The sequence below is a fragment of the Desmodus rotundus genome, chromosome 13 (genome assembly GCF_022682495.2).
Source record: "Desmodus rotundus isolate HL8 chromosome 13, HLdesRot8A.1, whole genome shotgun sequence".
Classification (NCBI taxonomy): domain Eukaryota; kingdom Metazoa; phylum Chordata; class Mammalia; order Chiroptera; family Phyllostomidae; genus Desmodus; species Desmodus rotundus.
The window spans coordinates 2,906,697-2,931,205 of NC_071399.1; the positions used below are offsets into that span (position 1 = coordinate 2,906,697).

At 49.5% G+C, this 24,509-nt stretch overlaps 2 protein-coding genes across 2 annotated transcripts; both read left to right on the forward strand.

Annotated features, from left to right (window-relative positions):
* The first annotated feature begins 4,674 nt into the window (after window positions 1-4,674).
* On the forward strand, window positions 4,675-7,323 carry LOC128779863 (beta-defensin 105-like). The gene is made up of 3 exons (XM_053916699.1): window positions 4,675-4,744; window positions 5,071-5,112; window positions 7,196-7,323. Exons 1-3 carry the CDS (start codon window positions 4,675-4,677, stop codon window positions 7,321-7,323), a joined length of 240 nt encoding a protein of 79 aa, XP_053772674.1.
* Window positions 7,324-21,369: 14,046 nt separating this feature from the next.
* Window positions 21,370-24,120, forward strand: LOC128779864 (ubiquitin carboxyl-terminal hydrolase 17-like protein 6). Its single transcript, XM_053916700.1, has 3 exons — window positions 21,370-22,762; window positions 23,676-23,779; window positions 24,019-24,120. Exons 1-3 carry the CDS (start codon window positions 21,370-21,372, stop codon window positions 24,118-24,120), a joined length of 1,599 nt encoding a protein of 532 aa, XP_053772675.1.
* Window positions 24,121-24,509: the final 389 nt, after the last annotated feature.

Sequence of the window (24,509 nt, forward strand, 5' to 3'; positions counted from 1 at the left end):
GGCCAGTGTGAACAGAGTGTCTCTAAGTTCCATTCCTTGCATCTTCCATCTCCTCCTGTCTCTGTCTTTCTTATGTGTCTTCATCTTTAACACAACTATTCTTTTAAAAGATTCACTGATGGTTACCTTCACTTTTAATCTTTTTTTTTTTTTTTTTTACAATTTTTTCTTTTGGATGGTAAGCATGAGACTGGGGAAAAAAGGCGTCTTTCCTGGCACACCTGCATTTCTGCACACCAGTGACAGCCCCTTGTGGATAACAATGGGAAATGCAAAGGATTTATGGGAGAGACATGAGGGGACAGTCACCCCCTGTAGCTAGTGGTCCCCTGCAGAGCTGACCTTGGCCACGTCCTCCCTGAGGCAGAGCCCCTCGCTGGGCCACCGCCTCTGATACCCTCCTGCCAAGGCGCTCATTTTACCTGGGGCCAGAAGAAGAAAACAGCAAAGAGGAAGAGGAACGTCCTCATGACTTGCAGGGTCCCGAGTCGGTTTCGGGTCAGCTCGGTGTGCACGAGACAGGGAGGCAGACACCCACATTTATACGTCTTTCTGGCCAGCACTGTCTTGATCGCTGAGGTGTGTCTGGGGTATCTCTGCGCTCGGCTGCATAGAGCCCACAGACCTCAGTGGGTGTCAGTCAGCAGCTCAGCAGGATTTTTTGTTTCCTTGTTTTATTCTGGAAACTTCCCAAACCAAAAATGGGGATGGAGGGAGGATAGAGGGGGGTGTACACTGACAAGCAAGCCTACACATGTGTGTCAGTCAGCAGGAACACAAGAGCTGGAACCTGGCAGCAGGGATTCCTGACCCTTCCTATGCGCCTTCGTCTCCTCAGTGGGCTCCCGTGTATGAAGATGCCACAAGGCATTGGTGCAGGGGGTGCCCAGGGCTCAGGGGATTCTGCGTGCCAGCCACGGCGTTTATGAGCTGTGCCCACTCGGCGATTGCTTCACTGAGCATTCTCGTCACCATTTCTTTTCACAAAGGTGACTCCTCCCGTGTGCTGCACACTTTACATGCCACATGCATCACCTCAGTTAATTCTCAAACGGATCCCTGGATAGTCGAGAACTTAGTGGATGCTTGACTGAGATTTTGTGTGTGTGTATATATAGTATTTTAACTGTGAGATATGTATATAAACCTAAGTATTCTTCAAAATCTCACATAAGAACAGGTACCACGGTTATTAACATTAATAATTATTAACGTGGATGTTACATTAGGGGTGGGTGGGGGAGGGAACATGAGAACTCGGTGCTATCTTTGCAACTTCTCAGGAAATCTGAAATCATTCCAAACTGACCATTTTCACTTGAAAAGCCTGTTATGGACTATCCAACCCATCTATCTTCAGCCTTGGTTGTTGCCATGACACTTTCGTCAAGCACTTTCTGTGCATATGGATTCCAATCCAGTTAAGGATGATAGGCTGAAAAAACAGGTTTTCTCTATTCCCTTTCAGACCTCACTAAAATGGGTTAAATATACAGGAAAAGACAAACCCCAGACAGTCTCAGTTACACGCGGCTTCAGTTATCTCCCTTATTACCTCAGTGGCTCACCGATCTCCCCTGTCACAAAGTGGGTCTCCGACAGCAAGTGAGGGCTGCAAACCTGATACAGTTGGACTCCGGCACCAGTGATGGCTCCCCAGGCGACGGACATGCCCCTTCATGGTAGGATTTCCCGTGGCTTCTATTGTAAACCAGGAAGACCACTGTCTCAGTCTGTTCTGCCTGCTGGAACAAAACAGACACCAGCGGCTTATAAACACCAAACACCTGTGTCTCATAGTTCCAGAGGCTGCGGGTGCAAGATCGGGGGGCCAGGCTTCCAGGTTGCAGACTGCAACTGTTCCTTCTGTCCTCCCGTGGCCCAAGGGGACAGGAATCTCTCTGGGGTCTCTCTTATCAGGGCCTGATAGGAATCCCATTCATGAGGGAGTAGCACCTGCTCACCTCCCAAAGGCCCCGACTCCTAACACCATCACTGTGGGAGTCAGGATTGAAATGTTAGAATTGTGTATGAGTATAAGGGGGAGGGGTGTGGCACAAGCATCGGGTCACAATGTAGAGGGTCAGAGCTCACACAAAGAGCCACCTCCCCCTCCTGAAGGAAGAACAGCACTGCAATCCTCCTTGTTCACACCTCGCCACGGACGGGAAGGTTAGTTTGATGAGTGAAGGCTCTGGACAGGAGTGTGGTGAGTTCCAGGGCTGGGGGCTGACCAAGGGGGAAGAGGTCACCCAGCAAGCGTGATTGGGTTTGCATGGGGGGAGCAGCCCCTTCAGAAGGGCACCTCCTAGAAACAGTGAGCCGAGGCCATCAACCAAAGGCCAAGGGAAGGCCCAGCAGAGTCTGGGCTCAGGTGTGCAGCCAATGGTGCTCAGCAGCAAGGTGGGAGCTGGAGGTCAGAGAACTCAGAGGTGGCAGCAGTCAAGAGTCTTCCACGGCTACAGGGTTGGTTTGCACAGAGCGGGTGCAGTTTTGGGGCGTAGGCAAAGCAGGCAGCCCCTAAATGGCTAAACAAATGCTTATTTGCTCTACACTCAAAGCAATTGGACATGGAAGAGTTTGAGTTTGGAACCACAGCCCAGGTTGCTCTGAGCTAAAGAAGTAAACACTGCAAGGAACAACCTCCAGGGCACAGGTGTGGCCAGTGACCGAACAAGGAAGCCTTGTGGGGACAAGTCTTTATAGCCAGGCAGCTTCAAGACACCCACAGCCATCTTACTTTTCTGAGACTGAAAGTCCAGCCCCAGTAAAGAGCAGCTACATAATTTTCTGGGCCTAGTGCAGAGTGAAACTTCACGGTCTCGTGCTCCAAAAGCAGGGGAAAGATGCCGTCCCCCCAGAAAGTTTTCTCCCCTCCTCTAGATATTTTTTATGTTCTACTTAATCTCCCACTCCCTTCGGCCCGGGGATACTTGAGGAACACTTGCAGACCCCCACAGGTGTCTGGGAGGGGGGCCCACGTTGACACTCTGCATATAGGTGGGGCCCCACTGCCTACTGAATTGTCCCCTCCTGCCAGCTGCTGCTGGACCAGTGTGCCCCACCCCAGAGAAAGTCAGGCCAGGCATTTTCCTTCCCATGGGCTTGCCACCTCGACCATGGTGACAGGGCGGCCCCCAAGGATAGCCCAGCCTGTGAGGCAGCAGTACTGAACTGAGGGTAGGGAGAGGCTCACACCTGCTCTGGCCCTGCTGTCTCAGGGAGGGCTAGATCAAGGCCCTGCTGTGTCCTGACACCCAGGTCCCAGCCGGGATAGATAATGGTGGTAGCTGTTCCTGGGAGGAAGTAGAAAGGAGGAGGCCATGTGGGCCCAGAAACAGGGTGGGAGCCCGCCCAGGAAGGTGAGGATGGAAGGACCACGGGAACATATGGTAGCCAAGCTCCAAGGCCCCAGCGTGCTCCTGGTCCCATCAGCCTTCATCACAAAGCAGATCATTGAAGGTAAACTCGAGAATTTCCACGCACTGAGTGCAGAGTAGTGAGCTCCAAGGCGGGGAAGGGCTGTGTGACCACATTCATCGTGACTGCCTGCTCCAGGTCGCTACAAATGCCTACATGAGGAAAAGCATTGGGCTCCTCTCTACCCCTAGCACACACATATCAGCGTGTGTTCCTGAGGCTGAACCTCTGGCAAAGCAGCGAAGCAAACCCAGCGATCGGCTCCGTTGATTTCTCTACTCCAGAAAAGCTTCCTCAGGAATTAGTGGACCTGCAAAGCAGTTTACAGAGCAGTTGGGCTCCATGCTGGATAGAGAGAAAAGTGAGTGGAGTCCTAGTCGAAACAGCCAGGCACTCTGATAAGCACATCACGTGATCTCAGATAATTCCCTCCCATATCCTATGAAGGAGGTATCATTTTTACATCCTCATTTTAAGGGTGAGGAAAGTGAGGTTCAAAAAAATTAAGTGACTTGTTCAAAGTCAGGTAATTAAAAAGTCAATCTGTCTGATGTCCAAGTCTACATTTGTAAATCACCCTGTTTTTTATTCCAGAAACGAAGGACGGAGCATTGTGCAGGCATGGGCAACGGGATGGGACTGATTTGGGGGTACAGTGACGTGACTACGGCTTCTGATACCATGTTCTTAGTGAACATGAAGGATGTGGTGATCGTGCGTGATGTTGCTACAGGCTCAGGGACTCAGGCTACCTTGGTTGCTTTCCCTCCTTTCTCTGTGGGACAGGTACAAGCAGTAGAAACGAAAGGTGGGACAGGCACAGTTCACCTTGCCGGGCTCGGGCCAGGCCTCCCTCTCTGCCCTCCAGATGTTCTGACCACGTTTGTCTCGTCATCACAGTAGAGTCGAACAGCAGTCTGGAGAGGCAGTGGGCTCTCCGTCAGTAAAGGAGGGTGACACTCCTACTTCCTGGAGAGCAGGGCACTGCTTCATGTGCCCTGGTCTTCCAACTCCTGGCCTGGTGTCCCTTCCACTCCCCCAGGCAGGTCCCCCACAATGTAAGGCTTGAGGGAGGCCGAGGGCTATTATCCATCATGACTGCCCTTGAACTTGGGAAATGGAGCATGTAAGTGTGCTCTCTTTGTTGATTCACTTCACTGACCAGGAGCAGACCACATTGCTGTCAAATATAAGTGAGCTGCTTGTCCTCTCAAAGAGGCCCTGCGCCCTTGTTCTGAAGAGTCTTTGTCAGCCATGGCCCCGCACAGGAAGCTGTTGTATTTTGTCTTTGTCTTTTTCTTCATGTTGGTTCAATGTCCACCAGGTAAATGGGAATGGGTGGGAATTTGATGGCAGAGCATAAGGTTTGATGATTCTTCTCTGTGCCACCCTAAAACTGAGAGGAATGGTCAGCTCCCTGCTGTGCTTTGCATGGGAAAGTCTTGAACTTGCTGTGGAATTTTCTAAGAGCAAACAGCTATTCCTTTTTTTAAAAAAACACTTCTCCCTGCTTACCAGGAGTAGAATCAATCTGCAAGCCCTATGCGGGCTCTCCCTGACAGAAGCTCTGTGGGATTGGGGATACTGTTTTATACAGTGCTATTCCCTGCATTGATCTTGATTTCCAAAATGTGCTTTGTTCTGATTTAGGGTGCCCGGCAGGACTCGAATATTCCCAGCCCTTCCCAGGAGGTAAGTTCAGTCCTGCGTGTTCTGATTTTCCTTTAGGGACTCTGGCCAGTCAGCTCCCTCTCACTTCCAGAGACAAGCGAGCGATGGAGATAGCAGTGAAGATAGAACTGCCTGAACTTCGCTAAGGCTTGACTTTTCTTCCTCCTATTCCCAGCATCCTACTTGGATTTTCTATTTCCCAGGGAAATCTCTGTGTGACTGGATTTTAATCTTGGCCACAGAGATTTGGACCTGTTGGCTCCTCTCATTAGCTCATGGCGACCTCTAAACCCAGGTCACAGGATTAAGCTTGGACTGACTGATGAGCATTGACCTGGGGACCTGCTTGTCCACCTCTTACAGGCTCCTTCCCAAATCCAGTGAAGCATGAAACAAATGCATGTTACTGGTCTAAGAAGGTCCAACAAAGGAGTGTTCTAGAACCATTCAGTGAAAACTCCCCCTCTTAGAGAATGGCTGTTCTTAATGGAGAGCCCATGCGTTTTTGTTTGTGTTTTTTGGTGGACTCATACAGGAATAAAGCATATTATAAACAAAATGAAAAAAATAATGTTATTCAGGAACTGCAAACAGAATTGAAAAGTGTTCAGACAGAATTTCAGAGTGAGAAAAATTAAGGCTGATACTAGTCGCTGAGTGTTCTCACTATGCACCTGGCAGTCTATTAACAACTCGATGTGGATTATCTCATTTAATCTTCACAACTTCCCTAGGAGGTAGGTACTGTTATAACTGCCCATTTTGCAGATAATGAAACAGGGAAGTAGGTGAGCTAGTAAGTAACTTTGCCCAGGGGTTACAAATAATGAGTGCTAAGCCAGGCTTCTGACTGAAGACATCAGAGTCCTCAGTTTTAATAGTGTGATTCTCAGCCAGGTAGAAGGGCGCCGACACTACTCCCAAGCACAGGCAGCACACAGAGTTCTCAACACACCGTGCAGCACAGGATGTAACACTCGGACCACACACTCCCTGACAAGCGCAGACGCTGTCATTCAGAATCATTTCGCCCAACCCACTGGGTACCACCTGCATATAAACATCTCCAGAGAGGGTTATCAGGCTGATAGGGGAAGAGTGGGTGTTCTTGTGCTGCTGCCCATGGCCTTGAAGAGATAATTCCTGGTATTGCAGAGTAGACCAGATTGGAACACCACATCATTTCATGTCTTACCTGCATCTAAGGCTGAAAATGCTGATTCTCTCCTGCCTCTCGCAGGAAGACAGGCTGAGGCCCCAAAGCACAGCCTTCAGCAAATCTAGGTGAAGAGAGGTGGAGCTTACAGAAGCAGGGACTGCATGGCAGGTACTACAGAAGATCCCAGGTGAGGAAGGACATGGACATTTAGCAGTAGAAAAATCATAAAAGTAGGAGCTAGATGTAAACAAGGAATTGAGGAGTCTGAGATTTGGCTATTGAGTGGAGGGCCCCTGGAGCCTCAGAATTGTATTGCAGAGAAGGTACAGGGTAGAGAAGAGACACTGGTTCTTTCTAGTGTCATCAGGAGACTTTTGGTGGCATCTGTGGTTGGCAGAAGGGCGTCTTCAGTAGAAGTTTAGTTTTTGTCTTTCCTCGTTTCCAAAGTAGGCTAGAGGCAAAGTCACAGGGACTTTGTTTCAGAGGCCACCGGAATTTTTGTCCCAGTTGTGGTGAGTGCACAGCATGGAGGAGAAGAGGGGCTGATGTGAGTCTGGGCTTGCTAGAGCAGAGGTGGGGGAATGGCTTTGACTCTGACAGTGAACTTCACAAAGGGACAAACAAGGTAGTCCCCAGGGAGCACAGTAAGTTCCAACACGACATCTGTACTGTGAGGTTCTGTAATCTCTGCAATGCCGGTGGTGGCCCTTTGACCAGGCAGCCTGAGAAACACAAGGAGAACAGGGGTGCTACCTGACTCTTGCTGGAAAATGAACTGTCTCCAACTCCTTTTTGAAAACAGCAGAGCTCTTTGAAAAATCTAGGCTAGTTCTTGAAAACACGCTCTTGCATCCTAACTACACCCCCTCCCCTTGGTGGCCCCTGGCCTTGTCCCCATTCCCAGAGCCCCAGGAAAGGCACAGGAGCAGTTCTTTCTCGGTGCAGGTGAGTTTGCGGCTTGTGAGTCATGCAGACTGGGCCGGGGCAAGTGCAGACGGATGTGCACGGAGGACGAGAAGGTGGTTGGCGTCTGCAAGCTGAACTTCTTCTGCTGCCGCCGGAGGATCGACTGAGCCAGACCTCAGCCCCGGAAGCAGGACTGGTAATTCGAAGAAGGTGAAGAGAAGTTCTGTGGCTTAACAAAGCCACCCAATGCATGAGTGTCAGGGTCCTTCTCCTTCCTCTTTCCCCTTGTTATGTGTCTTTGCTTATTTTTAAAGATGATCGTGAAAAACCCCAGACATGCATGGTTACCTAACAGCCTGGGGACGTGCATGTCTCCAGAGTTTCAGTCAGACACTACCACGATCTACAATATTTGGAGCATGTCTGATGAGTGATGAAAGTTCCCACACACTCCTCACATGACACATGATCACTGTAAGAAGTGTATTGTATTTCTATCTACGTTGGAAGTATTGAGACCCCAAGGTGTTTCCTCAAGGTCATAGCCGAGCCAGCGAAGGATGCACACCACACTGCCACGCAGAGTGTGTCTACCCGCGTGTAATGGTTCTCACAAAACAGGAGCACATCGGTGATGGGGAGTGATGATTCCGCGGGGCACAATAAACGGCTTTTTCCACACACTGCTTGGTGGACCGACAGATGGTCATGTCCTGATTGTGGCACTTGTGATGCACTTATAAAACAACTCGCACCACCTCAGTTAATGCCATGCCCACCTTTGTCTTTTGTGTGCCAGTGAATGAAAACATCGGAGCCACTTCAACACGTTCAGCATGGAATGTACCTGAAGGGTTGACTGTGTACGTTTTTCCTTAGGAAAAGCAATGTGAAGCTTCATACAACAAAGGTCCAAAGTACCAGTCCTCTGAGCCGCGACCCAGACTGGATCGCTCAGTCTGAAGGACATAATAAAGAATAGAGTGGAAATAAATGAAGTGGAGACTAAAAAACAATAAAGAAAATCACCAAAACCCAAAGCCTTTTCCTTTTTTTTTAAATGATGAACACGATAGACACACCTGTAGCTAGACTGACCAAGGAAAAAAGAGAGAGAACACTCGAATGACTGAAACCAGAAATGAGAGACCATTACTACTGACCTCACAGAAATAAAAAGTATCACAAGGGATTGCTACAAACAAGGGAATGGTGGCATTTTATATAACTTAGAGGAAATGCAGATAGTTCTAGGAAAACATATGGGGGGCCTAGAAAATATGACTACTTTTCCACCCACCTTCTAATCTCTTCTGGCTGGGCTAATAATCAGACTAGCAGAGGCCAATTAACAGGAGAAAATCAAAATTTTAATATGTGTCCATGAAAATTCCAAAGGCAGTGAGGCAACGCTGAGTAAAAGCAATTCGGAGGAAGGAGAAAAGGCGGCAAGAGAGTGTCAGATTTCAGGGGTGAGAGTGGGTGACTGACAGGTAGTTGAAGAGCAAGGGAACAAAACGGCAAGAAAGCAATGGGACACTGGGAGGATGTAGCCAAAAGGCCCCTACCTGACAATTCTTGCTTACCACACTTATTTCAACTTAGACAAGATGTCTTAAGATTCCCTTCCTGCAGCAGGTTTTTCTGTCTGAATCTCTTGGGCAGGAAAGCGGGGAGGGTCAAAAGTTCTTTCTGAGTCTGTTTCGTCATAAACAGCTCAAAACCAGCATATTAAAAAAGCAACTCCGAGATGGCAAATGTTGGTCCCTTCAACATAAATACCAACACTGACTGAAGAATAAGCAAAACAAAAAGTCTGAATAGACCTCGAACAGGAGAATGAACTAGTGTAAGAGAACACGTCTTACCGTGAGAAACCGAGCATCAGATGGCTTCTCTGATGAATTCTGAAAATGCTACTCCATTTTCTTCTGGCTGGCATGTTTTTTCGGATGAGAAGTTTGCTTCACCCCTTCCCAGTGATCCCCCTCACACCCAGTGGTCACGGACCCCCTCTGTGCGCCTTTCCTTTGGCCAGTGACGGAGGTCTGGTGGTGGTGGTGGTTTTAAATCTCCTTTCCCCAGCCTGATTTTGTTTCTTTTTTTTTTACAGGGTCTGCACGTTTGCCCTTAAAGCACTAGGAAAGAGCATTGGTTCCTTCCCACTGAATGGTAAGGCTATTTTTTCCAATATGGGAAAAGGATTCTGGCAGAATTTTGTGCCTGTCTCACTGTGGCTACTTACTGTTCCCCTCACCCCAGCCTACACGGAGGGGGGTGTTTTTTTCAGGTGATCTGTTCAGTCTGTTATGTTTTGTGTGAGCACCGGGTGAGGTCCGTGAGAAAGAACTTGGATGTCAAAGGTGTTCCATGTTCTCTTTCTAGTTTACTCTTGCTCTCAGCAATTCCTCACAGACTTACCTGAATCGTTTCACCAGTGTCTGGTGGAATTTACCTCAGGCAAGTGAGTGCTCATGTCTTATTTTTCTTGGAGCTTCCCCCTTAATCTTAGACATGAGGAGGGTAAGCCAGCGGTGGCTCAGCTTTCTGGTGAGTTCCAGAAACTAAGTATTTGCAGCCCACCCTGCATTTTGGTGTGTGTTGGGTTGATGTGGGAATGCATTCTTTCCATCTTTGTACATCCTAAGCAGAAGCCATCCTCTTATTAATAAAAATTCCATTTCTTAAAAAGATAAAGAGATATTCAAATTTTCTGCTAATTCATGTGTCAATTTTGGTAAGTTGAAGTTTTGAAGGAACTTTTCCATTTTTATGGAAGCTGTTGACTGTTTAGGCAGACAGGTGTTAATAATGTTTTCTTGCAGTATTTTAGGTGGGAAGGGCTTTCTCATGGGTGCAGCCCTTTGACCTCTAGTTAGCTACTCAAGAATCGGTTTGTGACTTGGGACACTTCCTTATGGACAGGGAAGAGCTCACACAGCCTCGACCAAGATTATCAGCTTGTGTGGAAATATTTTTCCCTGTTTCAGGCCCAAAGAAGGCTCTTTTGTCTTTGCTACAGTGTGTGTGTCTCATATGGCACCTGGCCAACCCCACTGTCATTTCCATCCTCCGCCAGGAGGGGGCAGTGTTCCTGCCCCAGCAGCTTGAGAGGGGTGCAGGTAAGCCAGTGGCCCAGCATTGGCCACTTTCTAAACAGTAATTACTCCCAGCACCGATTAGTAACTGCTCTGTGAATTTTATAAGAGGGTAAGTTGTGTGTGAAATCCTAGGTAAGAAGAAAAGAAGCAGTGGTTATAGATTTTATAGAGGTAGTGGTACTTGAGTTGGGGCTTGAAGACAAAATAGGGGACGTCCAGGCAGAGATGCAGACTGGAGTATTCCAGGCAGGAAGACAGTGTTCTCTGCCGTTCTCGCCCATTAGTGCTAGCAGGTCAAATCCGATTCGCCAGCCCACGCAGTATTTAATGGGGCATGGAGCATAGTTGATTCTTAATAAACACTACAAGCCCAAGTTACTTCTCACCCCTGCGGAGCTGTGGAAGTTGTTTTAATCAACTTTCTTGTTCAAAGAGCTGAGTTCCAGTGCCAGCACCTCCCTCGCCCTCTCTCCACTGACGCCTGGCGCCATGAGAATCTTCCCCTTAACCATTGCTGGCCTCCTTCTTCTTGCTCAGATCTTCTCAGGTAAGGAGGAAATTCTTATAAATGTAAGAATGACAGACTGTTCAGGATCTGTCTTTTTAGAAGAAAGTGCGGCTTTTAGAAAAGTGCACGTCTTACCCCTTATTTTAAAAAGGACCCATGAGGGACCAGTTACTGGAAATCCTTCCCTGAGGTCAGACTCAGCACGATGGGACCACACGGGCCCAGACAGTCTCTAACCAGAGAGAATCTAGTTAATTGCCCCGAAAGCTCTGCAAAGTGTTCAGACTCCTTTCCGTTCAGGGCCCTTTCCTCCTCTGCATCCTTCCACCCAGCTCCAGTGTCTGCCAAAGTGATTGCTGCAAACGGAGAGAAGCTCTCGGAGGCAAATTCCAAACACACTTGGCAACTTAAGGAACTACGGCCTTTGTAGCTTCAAGGAACTTATGGCAGTAGGTTCTTAACAGTCTATTTTAACCATGTCTCACTAATTTGTCTGAAGCTCCTAATCTTAGAGTATTTTGGGCTTTCTTTCTAGCTCTCACACACCCATGGAAAATTACATCATTTAATGCACTAACATCTTGATTAGTTTGCTTTTAAGTTCTAGAGACCTTTGCAATGGTCTCTGTCTGTTCCGTAAGACCTGGAATCCAACCCTGAGAACATTTTCTGTCCTGCCCTGCTCAACTGTCCTTCACTCCTGTTACAAAGCCGCTCCCTACAGGACTCTCCGTGGTTCCCGGATTTCTATCTACACTTATTTACTGCGCATTTGGGTCTCAGGAGGCCTAACAAACCAATAGATACTGAATGTGTGCCTACCACTTATGGGAAGCTGTACTGGGAACCATAACAAAGACAGGTAAAATGGAAATAAAAATGGAAGTAGAGCATGGCTTTTGCCCTTAATTTGCTTGAATTTTATTGGTCTATTATTTCTGTGTTGGTCAGAAATGGGTAATAGTAAATAGGCATTCAAACTGTAGAAACATTTAAAACTGTTGATACATTTAAAATGTAGAAAGTGAATGTACAGGACGGGAAGATGCACAAGGACTGTAACACTGAACGGTTCTTGTAAGTGCCATATATGATGCCAAGGTCAGAGAGAAGCTGTGATGTGGAAGCGGGGTCCTCACTGGGGGGTTGGGAAGGGCTTCCTGGGTGGTGGTATTAGCATCGCAATTTTGCAAGCAGCCAGGAGAGAAGGAAGACGGGAGCTGAGAGTGATGCCCTCGCATTTCCAAGTCTCACTTGTAGAATCAAGTCACTTAGCTTCTTCTGCAGTCTCTTTCCTTGGAGGTCACAGACTGGGTCCAGGGAGGGGAAGCACTGTCCTCTCCAACCCTTTTCATCAGGACACAGGTCCCCAAGAGCTCCCTACCCCTCACTCAGCTGAGACACATTTGAGTGCCTGCAGTAAGGACAGTGGCACAGAGCAGGACCACGGCCACCACCGCAGTGACCAGAGACTCTCAGAGGCGGAAGTGAGTTTAATGATCAACATACAACGTAATACAAACAAACTATTAGGCCAAGGTATTTGAGGTCGATCTCACTCGCAGTCCTCATAAGCTGTATGACTCTGTCCCACAATCTCCCTTCTATAAATGGTAAGGGCAATAGGGTTGTTTGTAAGGTTAATACACTTGTTATATTAATTAGAGGCCAACTGGTCTTAACAAGGTAGAGTGGCTGAAAAAAAGAGTTTATTTCCCTCTCACGTCAAAGTCCAAAAATAGGCAAGCTGACGAAGCTGTGTCCTTCAAGTCAAGTTGGCCCTAGGGAGGAAGGCCAACTTCGCCATCCTAAATGTGTGACTGTTTGTCTGCTTTTAAAGATGCTCTACAGGAGAAGCTAAAAGGTAAGTAAAGAACATGATGAAAAAGACCACAGAAAAGCAGCTCACATCTTTTCACTTGTACATCATTGGTCCATACAGAAACGGAGAGACAGGCACTGATGTCTTCAGCTAAGTATCCACGAGCCCAGCCAAAGCGCACAGGACCTATTACCAAAAGTGTAAAGGGAAAGACAACTGCTTGGGGACAGTCTGACAACCTCTCTGTTTATGTGAACTGCTGAAACAGTGCCAGGCACGTGCTCTGTGCTCTGATGGAATTAACTGTCATTAGGTCTTGTTTTCACTGTGCTTGTCACTATTGTTCTCATCATCTGCCCCAAGTCACCTCATGCATGTCTCGTGTCAGGCAACTGCGCAGATGCCTGATACATTTTAATGATCTATAACTCACAATACCCCAGGTTCGACTTTGGATTGTTTAAATCTTTTCTCCTTACTTTGGGTAGAAATCTAAGTCTTCACAATTTCTTTCCTTTGATCTGAGTCCTGACTTGGACATGAATGAGCTTAATGTCCCTTCAGCGTGGTGATGCCTCAGGTATATAACAGCTAATACGCACCTTTCCCTCCCCAATTTCTCTTTCCAAGAACGAACATAGTAAACATTACTCCTTGGGAGGGTAACCTCAGTACCACATTCCTTCTGTCTGTGGACCCCAAGCTGTGAAACTCCACAACCACATGCCAACGCACACTGCTCATCATTGGCCAGCCTGCAGTGTAAACGGCACGGGCTTTACCTTTTGCTACATATCAGGGACTATGAATTTGCAGATGTTAAAAGAAACCATTTATTGGAAAGAATTGTTTATTTAAACGAGAAAGTATATTATTTCCCTCCTAGGAAGGAACATTCTATTTCCTGTGTATTAGAAATGATTGTGAGAAAGGGAACTCTTTTCAGTTGTTGTTTGGTTTTCCTGAGTGAACATCAAGTCAGGGCATAGCTGCTCAGGTGACGTCTGCTTCTTTGAGACTTATACTCTGCCTCCAGGAGATTCATAACGGGGGGATTATGCATTTGGTCTGGGTGATATGACTTGGTCTTTTGGCAATTAATTGCTGGATAACTGAAGAGTACTTGCTTTCTCCACTCAGCCAGGGGAGGAATTCAAAGGCAAATACGTTGTGAAAAGATGGATGGCCGCTGTGAGGTGGAATGCCTTTCCTTTGAAGTAAAGATTGGGGGCTGCAGAGCTGAACTGACACCATTTTGCTGCAAAAAGAGGATGAAAAAGTAAACACTACACACTGTGGCCACAAAAATGAAAAGGGTGGGGAGGCTCTGGCGGCTGTGACCTCCATGCACTGAGCCTCTCTGGATCTTTGTTCTTGGACCTCCAGGTTCTGGATTCTCCGAAGCGGTCAGTGCAGTTCTCGAGGCTACAGGGAAATGCCATCACCAGGATGGGAGCTTCTGGAGGGAAGGCGCTTCATCTTGTCACCTGCGCACCCACAGTGCCTGCTATGGGGCCTATTGATTATTTATTGAGAAAGTGAGATAGTGAATTAATAGGTTAAATAGGTAGATTGGAAAGGGAGGACTATGGCCCACTTGAACTGTAAAGTTATAGTCCTGGCTTCAAACACACGTGTGAGTTTGGGCCTTCTCTTCTGAGAGTCTGGTGCCTGTAATCCAGGGAGACTGAACTGTGCAGAAAACGGACCGTCCATCTGCTGGACACTCACTGTGGCTGCCTCAGCATCACCCTGTCACATACTCCTCCTCCTCCCCTTCATCAACAGGAATTATTGAGAATATTTCCAAGTCTGATCTAGAATGTCAAGTTCCACAAAGAAACTGGCCCACACCCAAACTCAAGCTGGCCGTAGGTGGGGTAGCATCCTCCTTCTGGCCACCACAGTGAGAATTGTCAGGTAAGGCCTATCAGTGACCCCTCATTGCAGATGAGGAGACTCTGGCTCAGGGAGATCCTACAGTTACCGGCTCACTTACATCTGTGTGCTTTCTGGTCTGGGTGCTCAGCATGTCCAGGAAAGAGTGGGCTAGATGTGGACAGACAACAAGGGCCAATATATAACAAAGCAAAACCCTGCAGGCCTCCCCAAGCCCCTGTGGTCCTGTGACATTCTGCTCAATGGTGATGGCAAACTGAGGCTAGCCTTTGCCCTGCTTTGCCAGGATTTGGAGTCCAGAGCAAAATGTCTTTCAGGCAGAGGAAAATACCTTCCACAGGCCACTTTCATTATAGACGGTTTATACTCAACCACTCTCCAGAACCCAAGAGAAACACCCCCCCAGCTCTGCCCTAGAGAATTTCCTTCCCTAGTCAATCAGGCTTGCTTCCCGTAGACACGTACGTAATAAAGAAAAAAACTAAAACACAAAATCCTGGTAAATGGTTTAAAAATAAATAAAAATGTTTCTAAAATGTTTGATATTGCGACCTATCGTCCTGGTGCTGAATACTTTTTTTCTGAAAATTATGCGAGATGCGCAGCTGCAATAAGTGCTGCAATCAGAAAACGAGCCCAGGTTCTGTGCGTTGGCCACAAATTCCTCATCAATGGACTCGGGCAAAAGAAATGGCCTTTGAGAATCTAAATGTATTTAAGCCTTTTCCCTTCCCTTCCCTTCCTTCCTTCCTCTGTCTTTCACTGCCAAACGACTTGGAATGTCGTATGCATTTTCTGTCCCCACTGGTTTTGGACCGTAATCGCTTCACAGAAATGTCTTCTGCCTGCATCACGCTCCTGGAATCTGTCTCAGTAAAGAGACCAGGGACCGCTTAGGCACGGCCTCGTCACTGGTCTCTTGAGGACGATTCCAGGACCAACCCCAGTGATCTGGGGTGGCGGGGGTTGGGGTAGGGTGGGGAGTATCGGCCCTCTCGGCTCTTTCTGAGAAGCGCGGCAGGGCGATCCGTCTCCTTCCTTTCTCCCTCTTTTGCACGCTAGGACCTAAGTCTCCTAGATGCCTGTCTTCCTCCTCGCTCACTCTCAGACTGCTCTGTTCCCTCCTCCCACTCCCGGAGTTCCAACCCCCCTTCCCCCAGCGGCACGAGTACCGATTTTCCAGCCTTTCTGGCTCCAAGCCCCCGTCCGCAGTCCACTCTGCGACCTTGCGCGCGGACCCGCACACTGCATTTGCCAGAGCTCCCGGTCAGGTACCTTCCTCTCGGGGACTTGGAAGCCAGGCAGGCGCAGTAAGGAGGAAATTAAGACGAGGAGGCTGGGCAGCCGTTTCCACTTCCGGTTCCGGTGGTCTGCGCTCCAATGGCAGCAGGGGTTGGCTCCAGGCTCCACTTCCTCTGCGTTTGCGGTGGACTCCCGAGCATGCTCAGAAACCGGCGCCGCGCAGACTGTCTCTCCTCGGTAGTAGGAGGACCAGCAGGGCTCTGATTTGCTTCGCCGGGCACCCTGGCTGCCCACGCCCCTCCTGGTCCACGTTTCCTGCTCCAAAGTTCGAGCCCTGGCCGCAGGTGCCTCCCCCACGTGTCTGATCCCGTGGCACAGAGTACGCCTTCCCTAGAATCTTAAGCATCCTTCCCGGGGTGCACCCCACTCAGAGATCTGAGCTCCAGACTCCCAGGTCCGACCCTGAGCTGCATGCCACTGCCTGCGCCGATCTGAGCACTAGCCCCCCAACATGGCCTTCCCCTCCCCCTCCTCCGGGCCCAGAGCGGATGACTGAGTGCAGTGGTCGTTCACCCCTGTGCCCTTTCAGCCTTCCCGTTCAGTGTAATCAAATCCCCTGCGTTCTCAATCCCCAGTGACGTTTCTGGGCACCTGGAGCGGGATGGTCTGATAAAAATTCCACACTGACTTCTAACTCCCACTTCTTGCTGAACTTTATTAGGCTGCTGGTCTTGTCCACGTGGATTTCTGAAAGGTACTTCGAAAGCGATTTGCCTTGATTGCAAATCATCCCTTTCTCCAACTGATCTTCAGTTAACGTTGGTCGATGTTGTTATCATTTACTTGGACACTCGGGTTAAAGATGGCTCACTCAGGCACGCTTACGTTCCCGTGTAAGTCACACAATCCACTCATTACATAAACCTACACGAGTTGTTCATCAATATTCAGAAACCGTGTTGTAATTCTTTCCTTCCCTCTCTGTCCTCACTGACATTGACCTAGTTCAGGTCCTCATCATCCTCAGCCCCCACTATTAATTGCTCTGTGAAACTAGTCAATCCTCATTGCCATTATCCTCCTTATAAGGTTTACTCACAGTTTGGGGATTGGACATTACAAGGAATAAGGAACAGTTCCTGATGCGGATCCTGGCCCGCACGATCCTGTGCTGTGGCGACAATAGACCAATACACACGGACTACAGAAATCCTGTGGAGAAAAAGGGACGGCTGGCCACTGTCTAAGTGAGAGATGGCGAGAGGGCTAGAGAGAGAGCCTACCCCTGCCTGGATAGGCTTTTATTGCTTTTCTAGGCCCCTTCCATCAAAGATGGTCCTCATTTACTATGCCTAGGGTTGTTTTGGGTAGTTATCTTTTACAGACAACAAAGGAGAGGACGTCGCTAAATACATCAAAGAAGGATATTTGCAATGTAAAGGGAGAAATGGTCCAAACCGGTTCTGCTCCATACTTGGAACGTCTAGCTCAGGTTTTAAGAAGTCAAAGATACTCAGTAAACATTTGCTGCCTCAATTCAGGGTGAGGGAGTTTTAGCAAGAGCAAGTGTCATAGCAGTCAAGGTACAATGCAGGCCTGATTCCCCACGGGAGAACCTATCCATGGACGAGGGTTCTGCCCGCCAACCTCGCTCCCCACGGGCTTTTCTGAGTGGGGGCTGGGCCACATTTCCCATGCTTGCAACGGTTCCCTGTAAGTTCCACCTTCTCATGTTGTATATGTGTGCATGTATGAACACATGCATGAACGCATGCATCCCCCCTTTACACACACACACACACACCATGTCAGTTGCTCAGCCACCAAGTCTAAGGCTCACACTGACATGTATGAGAACACTTAGCACACTAAAACACTAGAGCTAGAAGCAGCGTTGGAGATCATGTAAGCCCATGTTTGCAGAACTAAATTGATTTCACTGCGTACTGACTGTTTCTAAAAATCAGTGCTCCCAGCTCCATGCGACCACCTTCAAGTTGGAAACTCTTTACACTAAGAATTGGAAATTTTCAAACAATGTATGTGGCAGTGTTCAAGCACTATCGATCCCTGAACAGAGGATCATCTGAGACTCAAAGGTGACCCACACCTCCGGTGAGGAGCAGAGAGGGACAGAAGGTCAGACTTTAGTGGCGAAGACAGACATGTGCCCAGCAAAGTAATAAACAGTGTGACACCTTTTACAACCTGATCTAGACCCGTGGGACTCAGAACAGGCTTGGGGGCAATGGACTTGACCGGAGTTATTGGAGCCTGGAGAGGGTTCACAGACACAATGTCCTGTCCCTGTCTAAGCCAATGGCCGTAGCACCCTTGACTATTCCATTGTAACTGAAACTGAAGGATTGTTGTTGATCAATTTCCACTTTGGTGCCAATATATCATGAACTTTCGTTCCCATTTGACAATTATTTTCATGCAAAACTGCCAGTTCCATTATCCTGGAGAACTGAGCATCCAAAATAACAAGGACTCTCTGTTCTCCTTTGAAGGCCGTTCTGCCCCTAGGGAACCCCTCTGTCCCTGGACATCCTTAATGGGGAATCAAAATGTCCTTATTGCCCAAACAGAGACACTCCCCTGGTCCTAGGGAGCTGCTCACTGCAGTGAAGCCATCAGCTGTCCGTCTGTCTCTATGGACACCATCGCCCACGAGGACTATTGTCACTTGCTGCCATTTTATTCTCTTTTGAACCAAGTCTCGGGTAAACACCTTCCATAATTTCAGAGCATCTGCGAGCTTGAGAGAATCCTACACACAAGACCCAGTTCCCGGGAATACACACTAAGAAGGGGCCCCTTGGCAAAGTCAGTAACGGGCAGTGCAGTCGCCTGACCCCCGAATGACCTCTTCTGGTTGTGCCAACCACATACCAGGTCAAGCGAAAACTGATTTATATGACACGCTGTCAGAGGCTCTCCAGGTGTTTGGAACCACCTCTGCATCACCACTGATAGGAGAGGGGTAATGGAAGGTGGGCATTTTCTTAATCATTCTGTACCTCCCAGACTCCTCTGCTTTTGTCCTCCAGGAGTTAGTGGTTCTAAGAGGCTGGCATGAGAGAGGCACGCTGAAGCTCTGTGGGTTCAAACAGAAGTGGTAGGGACCACTTGTAAGGATTACTCTGAGCTAAGAAAACTCACCTGGTATTGCTGGTCTTTGGGGCTTGCCCCTGTCCCCATGGCTTTATTTCAACCCCTGGCTCTGCTTGTTGCCTCTCCACCCCTGGTCTTCCCAAACACAACCTACACTGAGAGATTCACCCTGAGTGAAGACTGAGTGTGCCCTTTGCACTCGAGGTAGAGACACAGACGAGAGGTATAACCCTCCTTCTCTAACAAGGCTTACGGCAGCCCCCTCAGACCTCCTGCCTGTGGCTGAGGAAAGGACTGGACACAGAAAGGGGAACAGGCCAATATCTCAAGCTTCTGGCCAAGTATATTCCGGGAGGCATAAGCAATTTTAATATACCTGAAATAAAATTGTTTCCGTGAGAAACAGGGCCTTAGGGCTCAGTAATATGTAGGTGATGGACATAGAAGTAACAATAGTACTTATTTATTTATTTTATATCTTTTAAGAGCACGGTGTTGAGAAAGTGTATGTTAGGAGAAATCTTTTTTCTTTTTTTTTAAATCCTCACCAAAGGATACTTTTCCATTGCTTCCAGAGACAAAGAGGAAAGGAGAGGGAGGAACATCGATTGGCTGACTCCTGGACGCATCCCACCTGGGAATGGAACCTGAAACCTTTTGCTTAGGGGATGATGTTCTGACCAATGGAGCCACACCGGCCAGGGCCATAGTGTTTAATTACTAATGGCAGTGATGCAGAATCGGAGGAGAGTGAGAATGACGGTGACGATGGTGATAGTGAGTTTGCTATCTGTTCGACATTGCAGACATACAGACGAATAAATCCCAGCCTCTGTTCTAAGGGAGACTATTAAGTCTCACCCCGTTCTGTAGAAACTTCTTCTACATCAATTCCACATACCATTTTCCTCAGCAAAGCCATTGGGCTTACAAAGCACAGAAGAACCAGCTGTTCCTCGTCCTTGTTTTTATCACTCTGCCTCTCACTGAGGATGAGCTCAGTGGTCTTGTTATATAGCTTTGAATTCAGTCTCTGCTCACGAAGAGTGTGCAGCATTCGGGGATAGGGTGGGGGTGGCAGGTCCTGGAGCCCAGGGCTGTCGCTTCCCTACAGACTGACCGGCACCCCCAAGGCCCCTGCTCTGCCCTGCACTCTGGGTCCCGCACCTGTGCCTGGCCTCTGGAATGTCTCTTGTCCCCCTCCTGAAGCACCTACCGAGCACTGCAGGCCTGAAGCCCAGTGGAGAGTGCCCTTAGGGTGGCCGAGTCTACAGAAAAGCATCCAAGTGCACCAAATATTTCTGATTCCCCGTGGGTGCCCCGGAATGGCTTGTGCTACCCTGAAAGGGATGGAAAAGGTGTTACTAGCTGTGTAAGCACCTTCCAAGTTTTCTGCCATAGCTCAAAGCCCGGGACCCACTATGGCCTGCAAGAGAGACCTGCACAGTTGTCTGAGGCCCTCCCTGAGCCTCTCTAAATCTTCACTGTACCCTCATCCACCCAAGAAATGCTCATGCTGCATTGCAAGCCATGGAGAAAGAGACCCACCCTCCTGATCCAGCAACTGCTGCATTTTCTAGGTCTCCAGACAGGCCTATGAAAGGCTTCCGCAGGCCTGTGATGGCCCCGGCTGGTCTGCCATGGAGGGCGGGAGGCCGGCCGGGAGGTGGTGGCTGCTGTAATGCTGGGGTGCCCAATGGGTGTAACGGGTGCTGTGACACACTTGCGGTCAAAGAGTGTGTGTGTGTCACTACAGATGTAACTACAGGAGCAAAGGGTTGGAGACCCGAATTTCTCCAGAGTGACCTACGTTTATGGGGTTCGCTGTGGATTTTTTCTTTATGGCTCAAGCTTGTCTATATTATTTGCTTCTCACCTAAAATCTGATCAGATCGACAATAAAACTGATTTCACTTGGATCAATCATTTTGAAAAATAGATGTCTTACAGGACATCTTAATGAGGACATCTTATCGATTTCATTAGTTTCCCACGAACAAGGTGGCTTAGAAGAAATTTATCCCCTTACAGTCGGACACTGGAAGTCCAAACCAAGGTGCCAGTCGGGCCACATTCCATCCGAAGACTTCCGGGGGAATCCTGGTCTCACGCTGCTGGTCGCTGTTGACGTTCCCTGCCACAGGACAGCAAACTCCAGTCACCAGCTCCGGCATCAAAGGCCAGCCTCGCCGGGGTTCTAAGTCTCAAATCTCTTTCTCTTTCCCTGATAAGAATAACTGTATTAGGATCCCAGGTTGTGCTTGAATTCGGGATAATCTCTTCTTGAGGTCCTTAAGTCAATGATATCTGAAAGGCGTTCCTTTGCCTCCCGGGGATGGAGGCGTGGCCACACCCTAGTGATTCATGGGGGGGCAGTTTATTGGTGGGTCGACCTTGGGCCAGGCCTTAAAAGGGCAGAGGGGCCAGCCTCACTCTTCATTGCAAGACCTGCTAGGCCTTGTAAGCTTCGCTCTGCAGCGGGAGCTTTCAGGTGGCAAACCTCATGAAGATTGTCTCCGGAGGCATGGAGGCTGCATCTCTGGACCGAGCAGAAGAGTCTCAGCTCAACGTCTCTCCAACACTCAACCCTGCTGGGTCCAACGCAGGTGCAGCCGAAGCCCGCCCGGGACGCCTCCGCTCGGAGAACCCATCGCTGCCGCCGCCCCAGATAGTGCGCGCCCTGCGTGATGCGCTGGCTCCCACCCAGAACGGCCCGACGTGGAAGACACCCTATGGGGTCGGAGCTGGGCTGTGGAACCTGGGGAACACATGCTACGTGAATGCGGCCCTGCAGTGCCTGACCCACACCCCGCCGCTGGCCCGCTACCTGCTGTCCCGGCGGCACTCGGAGACCTGTCTGAAGCCGACGTCCTGCGTCCTGTGTTCCATGCAAGTTCACGTGAGTCGGGCCCTCCTGCATCCCGGAGACGCGATCCAGCCCCCGGAGGAGCTGCTTGCCGGCTTCCACACACACCAGCAAGAAGATGCCCACGAGTATCTCATGTTCACCATGGACGCTATGCAGCAAGCCTGTCTGCGTGAGCTTGGGCAGCTGGCCGGGCCCTCCGCGGACGCCACCCTGATCCGTCAGATATTCGGAGGGTACTGGAGATCTCAGATCCAGTGTCTCAGCTGCCACAGCGTGTCTGACACCCTGGACCCGTACCTGGACGTTGCCCTGGATATCCAGGGGGCTCGGAGTGTGACCCAAGCCTTGGAGCTCCTGGTGACACCCGAAAAGCTGGACGGTGACAATTGCTATCAGTGCAGCGTTTGCCTCAAGAAGGTGCCTGCTTCCAAGACCTTGACTTTGCACACTGCCTCCAAGGTCCTTATCCTGGCCTTGAAACGGTTCTCGCATTTCACAGGCAGGAAGACGGAGAAGGTCGTGGACTATCCTGAGCGCCTGGACCTGCAGCCGTACCTGTCTCAGCCGAACTCAGGACCCCTTGTGTACGAGCTCTATGCCGTGCTGGTCCACGCTGGGCGGTCCTGTCACAGCGGACATTACTTCTGTTTCGTGAAAGCTGCCGACGGCCAGTGGTTCAAAATGAATGACGCGAAGGTCACTGCCTGTGACGCTTCTTCTGCCCTGCGACAACGTGCGTATGTCCTCTTCTACGTCCAGGAGACTGAGTTGGAGAGAGGCAGTGCGAGTGTGTCTGTAAGCAGGAAACGGAGGTGCCTCAGGTCGGAGCGGAAAGTCCTGGGATCAACCCAACAGGGGCCTGAGAGTCACTCCAGCATCACAGGTCCTGGGTCGGAATGTCCTGTGCAAGAGAATTCAGTCAAGCGCAGGACCTTAGAGCAGCGGGGACTTCTCCAGGAGCCATCCCGACCCAAGCCAGAGTTCAACCTCAGGGAAGTGGAATGTGCCCTGCCAGCCAGCGTGACTCACCCACCCAGAAACAGGGGTGGTATGGCCAAGCATCGTCCCAGACAGGAAAACGAGCTTCTCAATGGTGCAGCCAGAGGGAAAGCCCAGGCTAACAGGAGGAGGAAGACAGGGAAGCGGTCTCTGCGTGTAGTCCAGTATTCTCCACGGCACCTTCCGAGGCCATTGGACTGAAGACCCAGGTAAGGGAGCATGGGGACCTGAGGGTTTGACATGGGCAGACGAAAGGAAGAGAGCAGGGGAGGTTTGGAAATGAGAGGGAAGGAAAGGAATGGGGGTGCTGGGGTACAAGGGGGCCTGGGGCCTGACCTGATGGGAGGGGTGGGGAGGGGAGAGGGGGCAGGACAGGGGCACCTGGCCCGGGTAAGGAGCAGGCACCTGGGTAACTACTGAGAAGGTGACTCTCCCGGTTTCCCGAGGTGGATCAAAGGCTAGCACGTGAGCTGTGAGGAGAGCATGGATCCAACTGGGGGGAAACCGGTGCAGAAGACAGGAGGGACCAGAGGGTGAAGAGGCTGAGAGGAAAGAGGGAACAGCAGCTAGGCCGGAGACCAGAGGGCCATGGAGGGACTGCCTTGCCCCAGTCGGCAGGCTCCTCGTTTCAAGTTGTGAGGCAGAGGTAGCCTGGACTCACCTGCGTGTGTGTCTGCCTGTGCGGGCGACTTCATCTCTTCATCAGAAAAATAGCCAACCCTCTCCCAGGAAAGGTCTGTTCAAGGTCTAATAGCCAAAACCACTGAAGTCCTTCCTAAGCAAAGTTACCATAAAAAGAGTGACACAGACCCAAAGTAACGACTGTGATCACAGAAATAAACAACTGTAATAGTGATGTTTCAGTTAGACTCTACGACATAGTTGGAAATTAAATTTAACCCCCTACGTCAATGACAATGACCCAGTAAGGGGACCCCTGAGGTCCGTGGACTCTGTCCTAGGATTGCTTCATATCCCGCGGTCGGGCGCTTTCTACTTCATTCCCCGGACCGCGGCGCCCTCCAAAGAGGCTCGCCACCCCTCGCCCCCACTGGCGCCCACACAGGTGGGCTTCTGCAGGTCTCCATACTGTGGGCACCTGGGTGGTGGCTGCATTTCATCATTTGCACATATTTGACCTCCCTGTGGCTTTGCATTTACCTTATATATACTCTTGATTGACCTACCCCCAGGTCCAAATCCTGGAACAGGGACCCTGCCCTGCCGGCTCCTCACCTAGCTCCGCGGAACCAGCCCTGATTTCCCACAGCTGCTGGGGACTCCGTCTGGCCACCCCTCCCGCAGAGGCTGCCTGTTGGTGATCGTTCCCCCAATGGACTTAACTCACGCCAGGCCACCCTGCGCCTGAACGAGGTGCGATCATCCACTCTCAGTATCAGCCTTTGAGGCGCGGTTAATCGGGTCCTCTCTGAACAATATGTCCCTTTTACTGTGGGAATTAAACAAAGCTGCACCCACCGTGTGGTCTAATTTAGTTATTAATTGTTCATTTGGTTCCTAATTGTTACAGAGGGCATCTGTTAGAAATTGGAGTGTCATCAATAATGTTTTCTGGTGAAAAATTTTCTTACCTCTGAATATGTGTAATTACCCTCTATTTAATGTTTCATATTTCAATGAGGGTGTTTTACATTTTTTTCCAAAACAGTCTCCAAAGGCTTTCCTAACGGTCCATGATGAACTGATTTTTTTGGTTGTTGTTTGTAGAGGGTATCGTCAGTAATTATTGTTCATATTATAGCATATGTTACTTAAGACTATGGGTATACAAACTT